The following is a 21,851-nucleotide window of genomic DNA, read 5'->3' on the forward strand; positions in this document are numbered from 1 at the left end:
ATTAAGTCTTACTACCTTCCCAGGGGCAGCTGGGTGGCTCAGTCAGTTGAGCATCTGATGTCAGCTCAGGTCATGATCTCACGGTTCGTGGGTTTGAGCCCCACATCAGGCTTGCTGCTGTCAGCCTGTCAGCATGGAGCCCATTTCAGATCCTCTGTCTCCCTCTCTCTGCCCCTCCGCTGCTTGCACTCTCCCCACCCACTCCCCAAAAAAATAAATGTTAAAAAAATTTTTTTAAATGACATTTATTTATTTTTGAGAGTTAGAGAGACAGAGTGTGAGCAGGAGAGAGGCAGACACACACACACACACACACACACACACACACACACACACACACACACAGAACCTGAAGTAGGCTCCAGGCTCTGAGCTGTCAGCACAGAGCCCAACGCAGGGCTTGAACTCATGGACCGTGAGATCATGACCTGAGCTGAAGTCAGACGCTTAACTGACTGAGCCACCCAGATGCTTCAAAAAAATATTAAAAATAAGTCTTACTACCTTTCAGGATCTCTGTCCCTTTTTTCTAAAATATCTTTATTGATTTTCTTTTTCTTTCTTTCTTTCTTTTTTTTTTTTTGGTAAGAATAATACATGTTTGCCATAAAATTACAACAATACAAAATGCATAATGTAGAAGATAAACGGCCTATGCAGTCTCCCCCCACCTTCATTCCACCTTGAGCGGTAAACAAAGTCAACAATTTGGAAGGGCAGTGTTTCCCACAGAGCAAGTGCTTGATGGATTTGTTCCTGAAGAAAAGGTGACACGGTAGATTTAAAAATGTCTTATTGTTATTTAGCTATATCCTAAATACAGCTCCCAGAATTTCTTTCTTCAAACCTTGACCATGTTTTATCTCTTAAATGTATCGAGCTTCCTATTAATTAACAAACTCTACTAGTAAGGTAAACCTACCAGCTGTCCTAAGCTCCTCCCCAGTATGGCGTCTCCCTTTGAGTGAAGTCAACGTGTGCATCCCTGGTATATTACATGTACCATTCTTTCAACATCTGTTGAGTGCCTACTACATTCCAGTCACCATGCTATACACTAGGCATATAAAATAAGTGGGAAAGGGGCCCTCATATCAAAGAACTCATGGTCCAGAGTAGGGGGTCAGCAAACTTTTTCTTAAGGGACCAGGTAGTAAATATTTTAGACTTTGAGGCCATCTGGTCTCTGCTGCAACTCTGCAGCTATAGCACGAAAGCAGCCATAGACAATGCACAGATGGAAATGGCCATGTTCCCATAAATCTTTATTTACTAAAACAGGCAGCTAGTGGGCTGGAGGTTGCCTATACAGTTTTCACTGTTCAACAAAACTTTGTGCATTGATGAAATGTTTCTGTGATTTCCAAAATGGTAGCCACTTGCTACATGTAACTCTTGGATGCTTGAAATGTGGCTAGTGCAGCTGATGAACTGAATTTTAAGTATTATTTAATTTTAATTAATTTACATTTATTAAAAAAAATTTTTTTTAACGTTTTATTTATTTTTGAGACAGGGAGAGACAGAGCATGAACAGGGGAGGGTCAGAGAGAGGGAGACACACAATCTGAAACAGGCTCCAGGCTCTGAGCTGTCAGCACAGAGCCCGACACGGGGCTCGAACTCACGGACCGTGAGATCATGACCTGAGCCGAGGTCGGACGCTTAACCGACTGAGCCACCCAGGCGCCCCAATTAATTTACATTTAAATAGGCACATATGTAGTGGCTACTATACTGGACAATGCAGGTATAGAGTGTACTAACGCTCCCTTCAACGAAATCAATGCTTGCCTCACAACGCACCTCAACCAAAAAGCCTTCCTGATTAGCTTCTGCCCATGATGGTCACTCTTTCTCTCCTATTGTTTCTAGTCCTTAGTTCCATTCATTTTGGACTTGCTGACATTTTGCTTAATAATTATGTGTTTTATAATTATCTTTTGTGTGTAACTTTTTCTCTCCCTAACTAAACAAAAATTCAAGGATAGAGAATGTGTTTCCTGATTATTATCATCCTCCTCCACAGTGTCTTGTATGGTGCTTAAAATTCAGAAGGTGCTCAATAAAGCCATTTTTTTAGACTTTTTTTTTTAAAGTTTACTTATTCTGAGAGAGACAGAGAATGAGCAGGGGAGGGGCAGAGAGAGAGAGGGAGGGAGGGAGGGAGGGAGGGAGGGAGAGAGAGAGAGAGAGAGAGAGAGAGAATCCCAAGCAGGCTGCACACTGCCAGCAGCGGAGCCCGACGTGGGGCTCAAAGTCATGAACCATGAGATCATGACTTGACCGAAACCAAGAGCTGGACACTTAATGGACTGAGCCACCCAAGTGCCCCTCAATAAAGCCATTTTACACCATGTACTTCCTTTACTGATTTCCCTGACAGGTGGTAATGTTTGCTCAAGACAGATGGTCCTCTTGGACAAGGATCAGCACTTACTTGGAGAATATTTCTACAATAGCCGATGACTTGTTGACAAGAGAAAGTTCTTTGGCCGTTACCCTCAATGATACTGAAGTCCATTGCCGTCTATTAAATGGAGTTGATTCCATCTTGTCTACAGATACTGAAATACCTATGCAATAAAGAAAGTCAGAGTATTAGACACAGAAGAGGATTCTCTAGCAGCCAAGGGCTCGCAGTGGTGTGGCAGGAGAGAGAACAGAGAGCTCTACCTAGGCCAGCAGACCACACCACTGCCTCTACTAGTTCTCTCTCAAAAACTGTAACCTTGGTCAAATGATTCAATATCTGGGTTGTAGTTTCCTGTAAAATGAGAAGGTTAGACCAGATGATCTCTAAGGTCCCTTCCAGTTCCATCATTTTATGACTGACCTCACTGTGCAAACATCAATTGGCCTCCCTCTGAACTTAAATCTGTTCCAAAGTCACATTTGGAGTGAAATGTTCCACTCTTCTGAGTTACTTCCCAAGGGAAGTACACTTGGCATCTGTGTAGATTCAGGTCCAAATTAGGTTCTACCTACGTCCAAGTTTCTTTTGGCTGCCCTTTCTCCCCAAACTGTGCATCACTGACCACTTGGTTTGGAGAGAGAGCTGGGGACACAGCATGGTATAAGATAAAGAGTGAGGGCTTTATGTTGAGATAATCCAGCTAAATCATAACTTTTGTCACCTTGAACAACCTATATAATTTAATATATATAGTTTTACTTTCTTCTGCTGAAAAATGAGAGTAATACTTACCATTGTTGGTGTTTTGATATGGATTTAAGGAGAGGATATATTTAAAATATTAAGTAGGTTATAATGTATTAAGAGCAATTTAAGTATACATATCAGAATTGACTATTGTTATATACTTATTATTTTTATATTTTAACAATCTTGACAACATGGAGAAATATAATGTACTTTAAATTCAGGCGACAAAAACCTCTATTCTGTAATTCTTTTCTAACATTGCTTCAAGTCAAAGAATACATAAAGCTATGCCCCTGAAATCACCTAGTCCCTGCCCATTAATCTGGATTGTTTCGGTTTTGCCCCAGAAATTGCCAAAGGTGTTTTTGCCCTAGTAGTTAGCAAAGGAGTTCCAACCTTTGTCCAGAAAAGGTAAGATTAGAAATGAGTCCATAGTTTCCTTATTTGAAGAGTGAAAACTATAGATAAAGTACTACTTGCAGGTCTCTTGACAACCGCAGAGCATAACTGATCTGACAGAATGCAGAGTTCATCATGTACTGTTTCTAGCAACCTTGACAACAACAGAACCCAGTGGGCTTAACCAAGCAACCTGGGCTGCCATTTTACACTGAAAGTTCTGTTATGCAAAGCAAGTGATAAGCAACCTTAAAGAGCACACTACTTTTCCACACGCAGTACTCGTTCTTCTGACTAAAGTCTTGTCTGAAAACAATGAGAGTTTTGTGGTTTTTACTTGTTTGTTTTTTTTTTTTTTTAATTTTTTTTTTTCAACGTTTATTTATTTTTGGGACAGAGAGAGACAGAGCATGAACAGGGGAGGGGCAGAGAGAGAGGGAGACACAGAATCGGAAACAGGCTCCAGGCTCCGAGCCATCAGCCCAGAGCCTGACGCGGGGCTCGAACTCACGGACCGCGAGATCGTGACCTGGCTGAAGTCGGACGCTTAACCGACTGCGCCACCCAGGCGCCCCTACTTGTTTGTTTTAATCCCCATGTTAGAAGGTAACATAGAACCCCCTCATGATCAGGAGCTCTGGTATTAGACACAGATGCATTTAAGTGGGAGTTTTGGCCCCATCCCTAAAACTTAGATTTCTCATCCATAGCAATAGTACTCCCTTCATAATATCCTTATGAGGAACAAATAAGATAAAGAAAAGACCCTGACACAGAGTAAGTAATACATAGTGGTTTTTCAAGAATCCCTCTCTTCCTGGATAAAATAATCTTAATTCTACACATGTTCTTTGAAGTAAACGTCAGTGTATCAAATAATATGTATTTACTTGTTTATCTGCTTCCCAGTCTGAATCTGACAGACCCGTCGAACATTGTCAGCCCTTACTCTAATAAGAAAAAGATACAGAAGCAAAAACAATTCTGCTAAACTCAGTTACGCAACATCACAGTAATGACCCTTTGAGCCAAGGTTAGGAAATACTGAATCACACTTTAAGACACTGTTTGGTACAATTATGCTTTCAATGTAGGTGTGGGTATAAAAGTCGTCAGTGCTTCTATAGCAATCAATTCTGGATCAAAGAAAAAAAATACAGAAGATATGTTCTCAAAATTGTTTGTAAAAAGGAAAAATCATTCATTATTTGAGGGACTGAGTATGGTTAAAAAAAGGGGGGGGTTATTTAATTCCCAAGTCTAATTCCATGGTTTTGATTAACATTGGCCAGAAATCCAGGAAAACTCAGAGTATCTATCTTGGTATAAGGCTGTGATAAGCACACTTTTTGCTCAAGGAATGAGGTGGCTCACACCATCTCCACACTTCTCTTTACAGAAGCATACTATCATTTCTTAGTAATGTGATTAGCAGCACCCTATGAAACAGATAAAGGCGAGAATGAGTACACGCTTTTTGATAGACGCTGGTATCAGGTTACCGAGTAACTAGCTACCTTCTATAAGGTATAGGGAGAGGGCCTGCCCTGGCTGGGGCTTGCTGACACGTACACAATAATTATAGCACGAAGCAGAATATGGTTAGAGGCAATGTGTGGTCTAGGAGTAGGGAATTTGATTTTCTAGCTTGATGGGAGGGAAGGGAAGAGACATCAGATTGACTTGGGACTTACAGAGGGGCAGAACTTCATTAACTGAGGCCAGGAGGAGGAAAGTGCATCTCAGGTAGGGAGAACAGCATTATACTGTTAGGGAGCTGAAATAGCATAGAATACTTTAATGGATTTGACTGTAGGTACAAAAGTAGTGGAAGGTAAGGTAGGGAAAGAATGGGCCCAGAATGGGAAAATCCTTGCAAACCATGTTAAGGAGTTTGAGCCATATTCCAATACTGGAAAGAACTAGCCTGTGAGTGAGCAGAGATAAAGTCTAGTCTTAATGTGCCACTCCCAAAAGAATGATTTCCCTGAGCCCAACATCTATATCTGTAAGATAAGAGTTCTATAGTGAATCGCCCACAGTCTCTATGGTGGAACCTGGGAAGTTTCTGAAAAAGCAAGTAACATAATGGGAACCATGTTTTAAAAGCTGATTCTGCAGCAGTGTATAATGTGATAAGTGGGGGGGCAAAGACTGGAGTCTAATTTACTTGTCAAAAAGATCCTAAAACTGTCTAAGTGAGAGGTAATCAAGGTTTACATTAGCATAGGTGGGAATGGAAAGGTGGGAAGAGAATTTACAGTTCTTAGAATAAAATGGATTTACAGTTAGAGAAGGAATCAAAATTGGAATCATCAAACTTGAATGATTAGAAGATTGTTGATGCCATTAAGAGAGACAGTAAACATAGGAAGAAGTGGGAGAATTATGAGTTTTGTTTTACATATGTTGAAATATACATGCCTGCAAGAAAAATCCTAGTGATTTTAGGAAGCTAAAAATTCCAGGCTGAGGTTAAAAGTCACACTCCTGGAAAGAAATGAACGTTTCTTTTATTTATTTTTTACATGTGTATTTTTATTTATTTTTGAGAGAGAGAGCAAGTGCATGAGCAGGGGAGGGGCAGAGGGTGAGGGAGAGCAAGAATCCCAAGAACCCCAATGAGGGGTTCAATCTCATGAACCATGAGATCATGACCTGAGCTGAGATCCAGAGTTGGACACTCAACCAACTGAACCACCCAGGTGCCCCAGAAATGAACATTTTAAAACATCTACTTACATGAAGTACATATTTCACTTAATTCTCATAATCGCTCTACAAGATTGGTTTTACTATCTCATATTTATGTTGAAAAACCGAAATTCAGAGATATTAAATAACTGTACAATCATCTTTTAGTCATAAGTAGCAGAGCTGGGATTCAAATCCATATTCTCTCTGATTTCCAAAGTCAATTTTCTTTCCACTACAAGTAATGAATAATGATTAAAACCATCACTTTTGGCCATGGTAGAAAATTGGGTAGCAAAAGTTTTGAATCACTTAGCTGCAAACCCATACAAATTATCTTTCAGCAAGAGTGTAGTGGCAATTATCTTCCCAGAATGGCCAGCATCAGAGATAAATCATCTGTTCTTTCAGTGAAACTTAGAATTAACTAGGGCCTTCTTGAAATACTCTCCACTGTGAACATCTTGACTTTCATGGGCTTGAATTAAAGGTGTGATATCTCTCCCTCCTTACCAACTCTCTCTCAGATGGGAATCCCATTCTCACACTTTAGGACAACTTCCTAATCCTAGAAAACTTATTAAGAGTGAGAAGGGTGGGGCGCCTGGGTGGCGCAGTCGGTTAAGCGTCCGACTTCAGCCAGGTCACGATCTCGCGGTCCGTGAGTTCGAGCCCCGCGTCAGGCTCTGGGCTGATGGCTCGGAGCCTGGAGCCTGTTTCCGATTCTGTGTCTCCCTCTCTCTCTGCCCCTCCCCCGTTCATGCTCTGTCTCTCTCTGTCTCAAAAATAAATAAACGTTGAAAAAAAAAAAAATTAAAAAAAAAAAAAAAAAAAAAAGAGTGAGAAGGGCATGTACCAATGCCTGGAAAGACCCATCTAGAAGGAGGTATTCAGTTTGGGCTGCAATGCTTTTTTTTAAGTTTATTAATTTTGAGAGAGAGAGAGAGAGAGAGAGAGAGAGAATGTGCATGAAGGAGGGGCAGAGAGAGAGGGAGAGAGAGAATCCCAAGCAGGCTCTACTCTGATAGCGTAGAGCCTGACGTGGGGCTCGAACTCATAAACCGTGAGATCATGACCTGAGCCAAAACCAAGAGTCGGACACCTAACCGACTGAACCACCCGTGCACCCCTGGCTACCATACCTTTGACTATTTTTTTTTCCCAAAGGCCCATTTGACTCTAATCCACTGCACTGCTACGTGCAAATAATAAAAGGCACTATCACTTATTGGACACTTACTAACTCATTTAAGCCTTACAACAACCCTGGAGATAGACTAGTGTTATTTCCATTAAAAACAAAAGCAAAAACAAAAACAAAAACAAAAACAAAACCTGGTTCATTGAGGTTGAGTAATGTGCCAAAGGTCATGTAGCTAATATATGGCCCAAGCAGAAGGTGTGTTCAGATTCTAAAACCCAGCCTCTTAGGTCAAACGCATTCTACTACCACTTTAACTGTGTGTCACCCTTGAGCAAGGGCCATGCTAATCTTCTCTGGATCGTTCCAATCTTAGTATACATGCTACCGACACCACTTCAACTGTGAGGGAAGAATGGCTGGATTGGTTGTCAACTGTGTTCGAGAGTTAAAGGAAATGGATATAACAGAAATAACTCTAAGATTTTCTAGCCTCACACATTGGAAGGACGGTGGTATCACAAATAATAATGGGACACATAGAAAGGGAAACTGTTTGCTAAGAAGGAAGAAGTCTTCAGTTTTAGATGCGTAGGGCAGATTTTAACATCAAAAGAGAAGCTTAGAAATCAAGTAACCAAATCCCCCTTTATACAATAAGGGAATTGAGCCACATGAAGGTCCAATAATTTTCCCCAGCTCCACAACTAGTTAAGTATGAAAGCCAGAGTTCTAATTCCCAGCTCAAAGTTCTTTTATCACACCAGGTAGCTTGAGGTAAGACGGCTAAATGTCCTATGGGGAGCTATAGCTTGTTGATAAAAATCTCTTGAACAAAGGTTCTTTAAAGTTTAAGGGTTGGGCAATGACTCACTGGGAAATTTGGCCCCAGGTATCTGCTTCCTCAAGCTACTGCTGAGGGTGAGACCTGTGGCTGCTCCAGGAGTCCTACTGTAATAAATGCATTTCCAGACTTCACCTAACTAAGCAAACTGTCTTGCAGAATCCAGGACGAGACAAAAGCAAATGAACTGTCGTTAATACTATTCCTGTTCTTATACATCTAATCTCCTAATCTCATCATATCTTTCTCCCCCCACTCTTTTTGTTTTGCTTTTTGTTACTTGTGCAAGAGGCATAGTTGCCTGAACACAGCCCCCACCCCCCCTCCACACACACAGATTAGAGAGAACAAAGTACAAACTCATTCATTAAAAGAAAATGTTGGAGCACCTGGGTGGTTCAGTTGGTTAACTGTCTGACTCTGATCTTGACTCAGGTCATGATCTCATGGGTTGTGGGTTCAAGCCCCACGTCAGGCTCTGCACTGACAGCCTGACTGGGATTCTCTTTCCCACTCTCTCTGTCCCCCCCGCCCCCATGCTGTCTCTCTCAAAATAAATAAATAAACTTAAAAAAGTAAAAAGAATGTTATTTTTAGAAATAGACTGTAGGGGAGCCTGGGTGGCTCAGTCGGTTGAGCGTCGGTTGAGCGTCTGACTTCGGCTCAGGTCATGATCTCAAAGTTCGTGGGTTCGAGCCCCGTGTCAGGCTCTGTGCTGACAGCTCAGAGCCTGGAGCCTGCTTCAGATTCTGTGTCTCCTTCTCTCTCTGCCCCTCACCCACTCACACTCTGTCTCTCTCTCTCTCTCAAAAATAAACATTAAAAGAAAATTAAAAAAAAATAGACTGTAAAGTTTTAAACTTTGTTTCTTGTTTCTTTTTTTTAAAAAAAAATTTTTTTTTTTCAACGTTTATTTATTTTTGGGACAGAGAGAGACAGAGCATGAACGGGCGAGGGGCAGAGAGAGAGGGAGACACAGAATCGGAAACAGGCTCCAGGCTCCGAGCCATCAGCCCAGAGCCTGACGCGGGGCTCGAACTCCCGGACCGCGAGATCGTGACCTGGCTGAAGTCGGACGCTTAACCGACTGCGCCACCCAGGCGCCCCTCTTGTTTCTTTTTTTATCAAGAACTCTTTCTGATTTTAATGTCAGCAGGTAAAAGGGAGCAACTATTGCAGTTTTTTATTTCTTTTTAATTTTTTTAAAAGATTTACTTTATTTTTTTGAGAGAGAGGGAGAGAGAGAGTGCATGAGCAGGGGAGAGGCAGAGAGAGAGGGAGACACAGAATACGAAGCAGGATCCAGGCTCAGAGCTATCAGCACAGAGCCTGACGCAGGGCTCAAACCCACGAGCTATGAGATCATGACCTAAACTGAAATCAGAGCTTAACTGACTGAGCCACCCAGGTGCCCCCTGTTTGTTTATTTTTTTGTAATCTTTACACCCAATATAGGATTCAAACTCATGACCTCAAGATCAAGAGTTGCATGTTCTAGCAAAAGAGCCAGCCAGGCAGGTACCATAGGAGCAACTGATTAAAAGAAAAAAACCAACCTAAAAAAACCTTCAAGGTACAAAGGGAAATTTTAAACAAAAGCAACGTGAAAATGTTCCCATATGATGTTTTTTCAGAATATAAACTACATTTATTTCTAAGTGTACATATTTTTTTACCAAAACAGTGACTAAATTCACATACTTAAAAAAGCTTTTGAAAGTTAAGTTTTTTTAAAAAACTTATTTTGAAACAATTTTAGATTTACACAAGAGTTGCAAATAAAGTACAAAAGTTCCCATGGACCTTTCATCTAGTTTTATCTTGTATTACAACAGCACAATTATCGAAATTAAGAAATCAGCATTGGTACAATACTACTAATTAAGCTATAGACTTTATTCAAATTCTACTAGTTTTTCCACTAGAGTCTTTTTTCTGTTCCAGAATCCTACACTACATTTAATGGTCATGGCTTCATTTTGTTTTGTTCTTTTTTATGTTTTATTTTATATTTGAGAGAGAGAGAGAGCAAGCAAGCAAGGGAGGGAGGGGCAGAGAGACAGAGACAGAATCCGAAGCAGGCTCCAGGCTCTGAGCTGTCAGTACAGAGCCTGATGCAGGGCTCGAACTCATGAGCAGTGAGACCATGACCTGAGCCGAAGTCGGACACTTAACCCCTGAGCCACCGCGGTGCCCCTAATGGTCATGGCTTCTTAAGTCTCTTCCAATGTCTATGACAGTCCCTCTGTTTTTGTCTTTTGTGACCATGACACTTTTGAAGAGTACTGGTCAGGTATTAAATAGAATGTCCCTCAATTTGGGTTTCTTGGTGTCTCCAATAAAAAGAACCAGGGCTCCTTGAAGAAGTGGTTGATTCCAGAGCTGGGGCAGGGAAATACCAGATGAGCCTGGAATATCTCACAATCCTTAAAAAAAAAGGGGGGGGGGAAGGGGCAGGTCACTTTTTAAAATATGATACTTTCTCAGATTTAGAGTGAAGTTCTAGAATTTTGGGAGGAATACTACAGAGTCTGATGTGCCTTCCTCAGTGCATCATATCACAAGGCTCATGATGCTGATGTCTTGTTAATGGTGATGTTAACCTTGATCATTCGGTTAGGGTAGTGCCTGCTGGGTTTCACCACTGTAAAGTTACTATGTTTCCCTTTATAATTTGTAAATATTTGGGGGGAGATCCTTTAATCCTATTCCTCCTTAAACTTTTACTAATTTTAGCATTCATGCACTGATCTTGCCTTCAGCAATTATTACTGTGCTGTTCTAATGGTGATTTTTCTCTTGCCCTCATTCCTTCTGCATTTATTACTTGGGATTCTTCTGTAAGGAAGAATTGTCCTTTCTCCCTTGTTTATTTATTCAATCATTATTAATATTAGGATAGACTCATGGATATTTATTTTATTTCCTGAGTTATAATAATTCCTGTATTATTCTATTCCCTGGGTAATTTTGTTTTGTTGCTCAAATAGTTCCCAGCTTTGGTCATTTGGAGCTCTTTCAGCTTGGCTCTAGTGTCCTTTCAATATGCCACCAACTTTTTTTTTTTTTTAAGCACATTCTTACTTTGTAGCACTATAAGATGACCCAAACTTGTCTTGTATTTGCCTGGCCCCAGGCCTGGAATCAAGTACTACAAGGAGTCGTGATTCCATTTATTGGAGAAACCAAATCTGGATACTACATGTTCTCATTGCTACTGAAATGTCACTGTTTCTAGGCTGCCTTGGGGGATAGAACCAGGAATATATATATTTATTTCTTTATCTACCTGTTTACACACACACACACACACACACACACACACACACACACACAATCTAGCATCAAATAATCTAGTATCACAAGATTCATTCTAGCATTCCTTTTATTTATTTTAAATTCTTTCTCTGATAGGGAGAAGCCTAACTTCATAGAATTTTGACATGAAAAGAGAATCTCCAAAATTATGTCATTACCAGTTTCTACTCCCTTGATACACCATATATTTTTTCACTCCACCTAGAATGTTATCCCTTCCTCAACTATCCACCTTTCAAGACTCCAGGAAAGACCACCTCCTCAAAGAACCCTTTCCTGAACTGCCCTGGCCCTATTCCCAATCAGCATAGGTCACTTCCTTTATCTTATTATAATTTTATAAATTCTACTTGATAGATTCTTGGGATCAGGGGACAGATCTACTTTGCCTCTTGCCCTCTTGGCATCTAGTATATTGCCTTCTAAATAGAAGGAACTTTGGGGCACCTGGGTGGCTCAATTAGGCATCTGACTTTGGCTCAGGTCATGATCGTGAGTTCAAGCCCTGCATCAGGCTCTGTGCTAACAGTTCAGAGCCTGCTTCAGATTCTGTGTCTCCCTCTCTCTCTGCCCCTCCCCCGTTCTCTCTCTCTCAAAAATAAATAAACATTAAAAAATTTAAATAGAAGGAACTTTTTGCATATGTTTTGAATGAAATTACATCAGGTTTAAATTTCATCCAAAACACTATCAGTACAAAAAAATGAATGCTTGTTATGCAGTCTTAAGGCTAGTTGTTGAGAAAGTACATATCATTTTTCAGAACTGTGACTTAGTAATTTTAGTTTATTCAAACTTTTGAGTTAAACTCAAGGAACATGAAAAAAATAGGACGACTAAATAACTTCAAATACTGCACCTAAAAGGCTCTATTATTCAGCCACACTGTGACAGACAAGTCTATAGGCAAGTTTACAAGTCTGTTAGAATTATCACTGCTATTCTTCTTGGAATAGTTTTAGCCAGGTCTCTGTAGAAACATGTATCCTAGACAATAAGAAATTTGTAGCAATGATCAAATTCCCAGGGGTCAACAAGGATATAGATGTTTGTATCAAGACAGAATCACCTTAGCAACATTTTGTCTCTTTTAAAAAATCACTTTTTAAGGATATTTTGATCTCTAAAAACACTAAGAGAGAGGTGCCTTGGTGGCTCAGTCGAAGCATCCAACCCTTGATTTCGGCTGTCATGATCTCATTCATGGTCATGAGATCTAGCCCCGTGGAGGGCTCCGCGCTAACAGTGCGGAGACTGCTTGGGATTCTCTCTCTCCCTCTCTCTCTCTGCCTCTTCCTTGCTTGCTCTCACTCAATAAATAAACAAACAAACAAACATTTAAAAAAAAACACTAAGATGCAGAACAAGAATAATGAAAAGGAGGTTGTGTAATTCTGAGAAGCAATTCCACTTCTGGAAACTGCTCACCAAAGAATCAGAGCAACTTTCACGGGGTGCTTACAGAATTCACCCTTAGCGATTCACATTTTACCACTCCAGAAAGAAAAGAAAAGAAAGAACTGAATATGAGGGCAACTAAATTTGAGATGTCAAAAGTTAAAGCAGGAAGCCAACAGACATGGGTTCTAATCTTTAATCTACAACTAATTAGCAGTATCATCTGCTGAAAAAGTCATCTCTCAGGGCCTCAATTTCCTCTTGTGTGAAATGAAAAGGTTAAAACAGCCTAGTATTTTCCTCACTGCGGGTCACAACTAGTGAATTGTGAAATCAGTTTTAACGGGTCAGAGCCAAGATGTCTGTGCTATAGAAAAAGAACAGAATGAAATACAAAATGTCAGACTGCATCACACGGAGTATAAGTAGTCTTTCAAAAAGCTTTTGTTTCAGTTATTTGTGTGTGGATAAACTGGGTAAGAATGTAAAATATTTCTTACTGTGGGATGTGGTTAAAAAAATTATAGTCTGACAAGTGTTGGAGAGGATATACAGAAACTGAAACCCTCACACACACTGCTGATGAGAATATAAAATGATGCAGTTGCTTTGGAAAATAGTTGGCAGCTCCTCAGAGGGTTAAACACATAATTATCATGTGACCCAGGAATTCCACTCCTGGGGGAGGTACACCCCCCCCAAGAGAAATGAAAAAAAAAACAAACAAAAACAAAACGCATGTCCACTCAAAAACTTGTACATGATTGTGTATAACATTATTCACAGTAACCCCAAAGTGGACACATTCCAAATATCCATCAACTGATAACTGGATAAACAAAATGTGGTCTATCCATATAAAGGTATGATATTTGGCCATGAAAAGGAATGAAGTACTGATATACGGTACAACATGGGTGAACCTTGAAAAAATTATGCCAAGTGAAAGAAACCAGTCACAAAGATCGTATATCGTATGATTCTATTTCATGTCTAGGATGGGCATGCCTATAGAAACACAAAGTAGAGGGGCGCCTGGGTGGCTCAGTCGGTTGAGCGTCTGACTTCATCTCAGGTCATGATCTTGCAGTCTGTGGGTTCGAGCCCCGCGTCAGGATCTGTGCTGACGGGCTCACAGCCTGGAGCCTGCTTCAGATTCTGTGTCTTCTTCTCTCTTGCCCCTCCCCAGCTTGTGCTCTGTCTCTCTCTCTGTCTCTCAAAAATAAATAGGGGCGCCTGGGTGGCTCAGTCGGTTAAGCGTCCGACTTCAGCCCAGGTCACGATCTCGCGGTCTGTGAGTTTGAGCCCCGCGTCGCGTCGGGCTCTGTGCTGACTGCTCAGAGCCTGGAGCCTGTTTCAGATTCTGTGTCTCCCTCTCTCTCTGACCCTCCCCCGTTCATGCTCTGTCTCTCTCTGTCTCAAAAATAAATAAATGTTAAAAAAAAATTTTTTTTTAAATAAAAAAAATAAATAAATAAATGTAAAAAAAAAAAAAAAGAAACACAAAGTAGATAAGTGGTTGCCTCACACATGCAGGGGGGTTGAAGGGGATTGGACTAACTGCTAAAGGGTGTGGGTTTTTTTCTGGGAGGTGATAAAAACGTTGTAATACTGATTGTGGTGATGGCTGCACAACTCTGTGAATATACCAAAAACCACTGAACTGCACACTTTAAACAGGTAAATTATATGGTATATGAGTATTTCAATAAAACTTCTATTTTAAAAATTACAGTTTGAGGGCACCTGGGTGGCTCAGTCAGTTAAACATCTGACTCTGGATTTCGGCTCAGGTCATGATCTCACAGTCTGTGAGTTCGAGCCCCGCGTCAGGCTCTGTGCAGACAGTGTGGAGCCTGCTTGTGATTCTCTCTCTCTCTCCCTCTCTCTCTGCCCCTCCCCTGCTTGTGCAAGCTCTTTCTATCTCTCTCTCAAAATAAATAAACTTAAAAAAATTATAGTTTTAAGTCACTAGACTGGATGATAGCTGATCACTGAGGTCCCTGAGAATTCTCAGTGTGCCCTCAACACGGGGCTCACATCACCTATCCTCACGTCTTGGTTATTTGGGGGCAGAGCGGTACCATGGAAACACCAGCTGATTCCAATCCTGATTCCAGTGCTAACCAGATGCATGGCAACCACTCTGTCCTACACTTTCCTTCTGTATAAAATGAGGATGATAACCCTAAGATACAGGGTTGTTCTAAAAATAAAAGGAGATAATAAATGAAAAACAGTGCCTGGCACATTGCTTGAGGTCAGAGCCAAATCTTGTTAGTACTGTCGTATGCCTCTGTGTCTAAACACATCGAATAAACATTATTCTAAAGGTTTAGTTAACAGATTGCATATTATGGCTTAGCTTAGTTTATATGTCATACTGTCTTAACAAGGCCTATGTCATAAGGCTCTGATGAAAATAATTCATAAATGTAGCATATTCTTCAGCTGTTTGACTTTTTTTTAGTGCAAAAATTACTCTATAATATTATATAATGGAGGTAGTAATGCTAGTTGAAAAGACATTAGTGGTGCCTTTAAAAGATCAAAATTTTTATTTTATAATTATTCGAAGAACTACCTCTTCCTAAATGTTTTGGACATGTGAGCAATTACTTTTTTGTAGCTTTTGTCCAAAAGTCAAATGAAACATGAATCACTTCTTTAGTATAAATGTAAAACTAAATTGCAAAAAGGAAAAGTCCAGATATAAATGTTAGGCCTTCATAAGGTTCTTGTGCAATTTAAAATTTTTTGATCTTTAATTAGGTTAGTGGTTTTCAAAAAGAGCTTCAGCAGCCAAGGTGGAATCAATGAGCATCCTTTTTGTATCCCCACATCACCACCGTCTTTCACCCTCCTCCTTTCCTTCGGGGAACCTCTCACTCCACAGGTTTCAACAAGCACTCCAAACTGGAGCCGCCATTTTCTTCTTTGCCTCGCTTCTTTGTCATAGTGATTGGTCACGCGATGGGCCTGCTTGTCATAAACAATTATGTAGACACATACAATATAAGAAATCGAAGTCTCTGCCTCCTCTTGCACACCCCTTCCCCCAAGACAACTCTACTTGCCAAAGGTAACCTCTGTCACGCTTTGGAGCATAAACCTTCTGATATTGCCCATGCATGATAATAACAGCAAACACCCAGCATAATATGTCAGTCACTGTCCTAAGCATTCCACAAATATTATCTCATTTTATCCTCACAACAACTCATGACGTAGACATTATATTGATCATTATAATGATACCTATTTTACAAATGAGGAAACTGAGGCACAGTGAGGTTAACACCAGCACACATACTTTCTTTTTTTTAACAATAACAATGACTTTATGTTAATATGCTATTCAGCAACTATTTGTTTCCTCTTGGACATCTTCTCACACATGACAGGAAGACATACAGGAAAGGACATATAGATGGAGGAGGACATAGAGATCTACTTCACCCTTTCAGTACCAAATACTATTTCACTCTGCAATAGTCTATAACTTATTTAACCAGGCCCCTGTCAATGAACATAGAGGTTGCTGTAGGTTCTTCATTATTAAGAACAAGACGGCAATGAAAATGTTTCTATCATTGCCTACTTGGAAGTATGCATCCATGGCATAAATTCTTGGAAGCAGCATTTCTAGTAAAAGGTCTATGCATCAAAATTTTAATACACATTCCCAAGTTTTTCTCCAAAAAAGTTGCATCAATTTGTATATATTTTTGCATCCATTTATATTTGAACCATCAGCTATAGGAGAAAGACTATTCTCCACATCCTTGTGAATATTGAGCATTGCTAATCCTTTTTATATTTTCCAATCTGCTAGATGTATGAAAAATGGTATATTATTGTTTTACTTTTCATTCCTTTATTCATGGGGAAAGTTGAACATATTTTCAAATATGTGCTGGCCCCTCAATACATTTATTTTTTGAACTACAGTTGTTTTTAAAACATTGTTTATAAATTGTTGGTTATCTTTACAACTTAATTACTTTTTAAAATGGCACAAGGACTTTAGTAATATCATGTGTAACTCCTTGTACAATTCAAATTGCCTCTCACAGCAGGTGTCCTTTCCCGGTGTCTGATTCCTATCCAGATCTCATTAATATTCTTTCCAAACAGAAACGTTGTTTGACTACACAGATGAGATCGTTTCTGTAGAGTTCCCTTTTGTAGGGCACCCACCCCTTGACTACTCATTAATATTCCCACTGACACCGACAATCCAAGCATTAAGATCACTGTTTGGGATTGTGCTTCAGCTGCTACCCTCAACTAGCCAACCTAACACTCCTTAGTTTGCAGGGGTCAAGGGTGGGGAGGTGAGGCAGGGGTTGGGGAGGGTGCTTTGAATATCAGGATCATCTCTGGAATCTGAATCTCTCATGTAAAGTCTGAACACTTCTAATTTTTCTTAAGAGTCCCCTATGATTCCAATGTAAAAACAGCTTTGGGTGTTTAGACTTGGTTTGATCCCAGGGTTCTTAGGCCTCAGCAGGGAGGCAGAGACAGGCCCTAATCACCAACCATCTAGATGGACTGTGTCAGAATCAGATAAAAAAAAAATCTGGGCCACCTTAGCGTAAGCCTGGGGCCAGGTTATTGAGTGTTGGTCATATGCAGGGTGATTCATTCCATTTGGTTTTACTCCCTTAGTCCCTATAATATCATGAAACAAATTTTTATTTAAGTTTATTTATTTTATTTTGAGAGAGACGGCAAGCAGGGCAGGAGCAGAATCCCAAGTAGGCTCGATGCTGCCACCTCAGAGCCCGACTCAGGGCTCAAACTCACAACCATGAGATCATGACCTGAGCTGAAATCAAGAGTTGGACACTTAACCAACTGAGCTACCCAGGTGCCCCGAAACAAATACTATTATTCTCATCTTACAGAGAAAGAAACTGAGGTTCAGAAAGGTTAAATAACCTGCCAAAGATTACATAGCTAGTAAGTGGCAGAGCCAAGATTTGGGACAGTCCGACAGACACTAATGTTCATGTTCTAACTACTTACTGCAAAACACAAGTTCCTGGTCTCTGGGGGGTGGTCTGGGCCAGTCTTATCCTAAGTGTCTTGAAACTAGAAGGGATGGGTAAGGGTTGGGCCAAATGCCCCAGTCTGTTCCATATCTAAGCCAATTCTGTCTCCAGTTTCTTTCAGCCTAGGTCTACATCTTGAATCTACTACTTGCTTATGGGGTAACACTAGGAAAATTACTCTAAGCCTCAGTCTCATCATCTCTAAAATGTTCCTTTAGCTCAGTGCTAAAATAAGTGCTTATAAAGTAACAGTGGTGCTGGTAATAAAAATAGCTAATGTCTATTGAATGTTTACCACGTGTCAGATCCTGTTTTGTTTTGCATATATAAACTTATTAATCCTCACGGTAGCAAACTCAGAATATTGCCGTCCCACTCTACAGATGAAGAAACTGAGGCCCAGAAAGGCCAAATAAATGTTAACTTATTCATTTTTTAGGAGGCTGGGATGAAAATAAAATGACCTCTTGCAGAGAGAATAAACTACAATTGCCATTCTAGTGCACACTATATTTTAGGGTCAACTTATTTTCGTTATATCAGCAAGAAAAAAAGAGCACCTTGAATGTCATCTCTGAGAAACTGGCAGTACCTACTAGGAACATCAGATCTGCTCAAAACCCTGACACTGTTTCTCTGCACCCAAAAGTCTAAATCTCTCTCAAATTATACTGTTTAAGGGCCAAATTTTAGGTGTTCTTAACACCTCTGTAAAAACTCTAACTGGAAGATGATATAATTATCACCATCCTACACAGCTTCTATCACTTTATTAATTTGAATACCTTATCTTCTTGCACTTTTGAAACCCAAATTAGCTTTTTACATAATTGCGGTAGCATTCACATATCTCATTTTAGTAAAAGAGTAACCTGTAGTTACAGCCTTTAAAAACGAACTTTGGTCTAAAATTTTTAGGTCACAAAGAACCACCCAAGATTCTTTCTAATCTTTTTTTTTCTTCTTTAAATTAAAAATTACCCAATCTACTCCAAGTTTGATTCGACTTCTCTCTCAAATCTAATTTGTAATTTTTCTCTGCTTGGTTCTTCTTCCTCCTCCCTGTGCCCAGTTGATAATTAACACATTGTAAGGACAAACATAATCCAATGGATTGAGTCTTTTTTCAGTATTTTTCACACATAGTAAGGAAAACCTCTATCAGTACATAGAAAAGCAGATAATTATGTCAGTAACTTCAAATTTAAAGCGAAAAGTAGAAAAAGGCACAGTTAATTGGAAAAATAATGTGGAAATTTATAGTCAACAGGGACCATTATAGAAAGCATAGATTTACTCTGAATAGCCTGTTTCTCCCTTAACCTTTGTACCATTCCATACTTTAACATCAGATGCATCAAATATCAGTGCCTGGTACAGTGTAGGGACTCAATAAACATCTGTCATATGAATAAAAAACAGCATTATGCTAGTTCTCAGTTGCCACATATCAAAACAAAGGCCCACCTACATAATTGAATGTCTATAAACTACATGCTCACAGGTCTTGCCAATCACATGCTTAATTAAGACAAAGTGGCTAATTAAAGAACCTTCTTTACAATGTCAAAGCAGAAGAATCATGTATACTTATTTTAAGAAGGCTGCTTCCATTAAGGATATAACCTCCTTATACCAGTCCTTTGTCCTTAATAATTAATTGAGTTCTCTCCAAATACAGGGCTTCTTAGTTTCACTCCTGGCCATTTCCAGGAAGGACCTGGCTTCCATTCTTCTTATCTGAAATTTTAGATGATGTGTTTTTTTCAGGACCTGCTCAATCTGAAAGGCCAGTTCAGATCAATTGAACCAATCCCTTCAAGCAAGAGGAGAATTAAAACGGGCTTACTGAAAAGTGACTCTTCTCTAGGCAAGTTCTCTAATCTTTCCTTTCTGTAAAAATCTGAGCAGCTCACCCAGAACAATGCTTTAATCAAGGACAAGCATAGCTGAGGCTGATCAAACAAAGAATTACCAAACCATAGAGCCACAGAAGTGACAAAGTTTTGTACTTATCTCAACTAACTTATGCATCTTATTTCTTAGGGACCGGTTACAAATGTATAACGTTAATGTTTCAACTACATTTCCATGTTTACCTTCTAAAAATTATATCAAATTATGGTGCTGTTTTAAAAAGTTATTGAGAGGCATTTAATTGAGTAGTGGGCTTTTGGGTGACATGGGAAAATGAATCAGTGGGTCTCAGTTTCTACATCTCAAAAACATATTCACAAGGGATGGTTGTAAGCATTAAATGAGGAAAAAAAAAAAAAACCCAGAGTACTTTGAAAACTATAAGTTGCTATAAAAACTATTGTAATTTCTAATAAAGTTTCAAGCCAGTTTCAAGAAAAAATGGAATTAAAGAATAAGTCTACCCAATGAAGAGAAATTGGAAGAAATTATAACTGATGAGTTAGACTGGTTCAAAGAGATGTTAACAAGAAACATCTTGTTTATTTTTTTGTTTTGTTTTGTTTTTGAGAGAGAGAGAGAGAGAGAGAGAGAGCACAAACACACATAGGGGAGGAGCAGAATGAGAGAGAATCTTAAGCAGGCTGCAAGTTCATTGTGGAGCCCGACAGGAGGCTCAATCTCACAACTGTGAGATCATGACCTGAGCCAAATCAAGAGTCAGACACTCAGCCAACTAAGCCACCCAAGCTCCCAAGAAACACCTTGTTTAAGGCTATTGCTAAAAATCTTTCAAATCAATAGGCATGTAGTAAATATAATGAACATCATTTCATGTTTCCTTGAGGATTCTAGGTAGCTTTCTTATTTTTCTTCTAGAGAAGGAAACCAGAAGAAAACTTTTGGTTGCTTGAGGATTGGTTGGATTCTAATTTTGCTCACTTTTAAAAATGTAATGAGAGTTTAAAGACTACAATTGGCCAGCAGTAACAACCCTGGAAGTAGATGCTGACAGCAGTAGTAAAATAGTGGCCTGGATCCTGGGAACACCTTGGAAAGCCTGCATTCAGATGGAAGTGAATCCTGGCTATCACAGTCTCCATTTTTCCTGCTACCTTCAGAAACCCTCAGAGGCTGCTACCTGATTTGAACCCTGATGGAACTACATCAGCTGTTGTCCATTAAAAAACAACAACAAAACTTTGAGTTGCAAACCAAAACAGGACTTGGTAAAATGAAAAGTCTATCTTCAAGGCTTATGTGTGCATTCAACAAATACTTACTGAGGACTTACCACATGTCAAGCAGTGCTCTGTTTGCTAAAGACATGACATTAAAAGTGAGACAAGGTCTCTGCTCTCATGAAGCTTCCATTCTACTGAGGAAGCAGGACAATTAAAAACTGTGATTAGTGCAGTGAAGGAAATGCAAGGAGAGTAACTGAAGTGGCAGTAGGAAAAGGGGCAGATGCCTTAGATAGTGGTCAGGGAAAGCCTCCTTGAGTGAATGACATTTGAGCTGAGACCTGAATGATGGGGAGGAGATACGCAGCCAGCCAGGCAAAGAGAACAGATGTAGGAGTTTTCAACGTGTAAGAAATAGCAAATGCAAAGGCACTGAGGCAGGAAAAATATGACTAGGGAGTGAATGAAAAGTATGAGAAGATGACAGAGATGAGTGGCAGCACTCATCCTTAAATAAGGATTTACAAGCAGTGGTAAAAGATCTCAACTTTATTCTAAGTGTGGTGCAAAGCCAAACATTTCTATGGAATACTGGTTGCAAGATGAGATATATTTCATATACTTTATGATATTTAATTGCTTATTATATGTATAATGACTACAAAATGGAAATGAAAGGCAAAGTTCTCACAATTAGAAGACTTATAATCATTTAAGGAAGCAATAATTCATA

At 39.7% G+C, this 21,851-nt stretch overlaps 1 protein-coding gene and 1 non-coding gene across 2 annotated transcripts in view; both read right to left on the bottom strand.

Annotated features, from left to right (window-relative positions):
* Positions 1 to 2,717: 2,717 nt before the first annotated feature.
* FAM186A (family with sequence similarity 186 member A) overlaps positions 2,718 to 21,851 on the bottom strand; it is a 147,300-nt gene continuing 128,166 nt past the window's right edge. Inside the window, exon 20 of the mRNA XM_047066353.1 lies at positions 2,718 to 2,767. Within this exon, the coding sequence (XP_046922309.1) occupies positions 2,718 to 2,767 (50 nt within the window). The remainder of the gene's footprint in view (positions 2,768 to 21,851) is intronic.
* On the bottom strand, positions 7,694 to 7,797 carry LOC124502760 (U6 spliceosomal RNA). Its single transcript, XR_006960021.1, has one exon. It is a non-coding gene; the product is annotated as a U6 spliceosomal RNA (small nuclear RNA).

This window comes from Lynx rufus, unplaced genomic scaffold (assembly GCF_022079265.1).
Source record: "Lynx rufus isolate CCGP_SWC_20201006 ecotype Redwood Valley unplaced genomic scaffold, mLynRuf1.p SCAF_7, whole genome shotgun sequence".
NCBI lineage: Eukaryota > Metazoa > Chordata > Mammalia > Carnivora > Felidae > Lynx > Lynx rufus.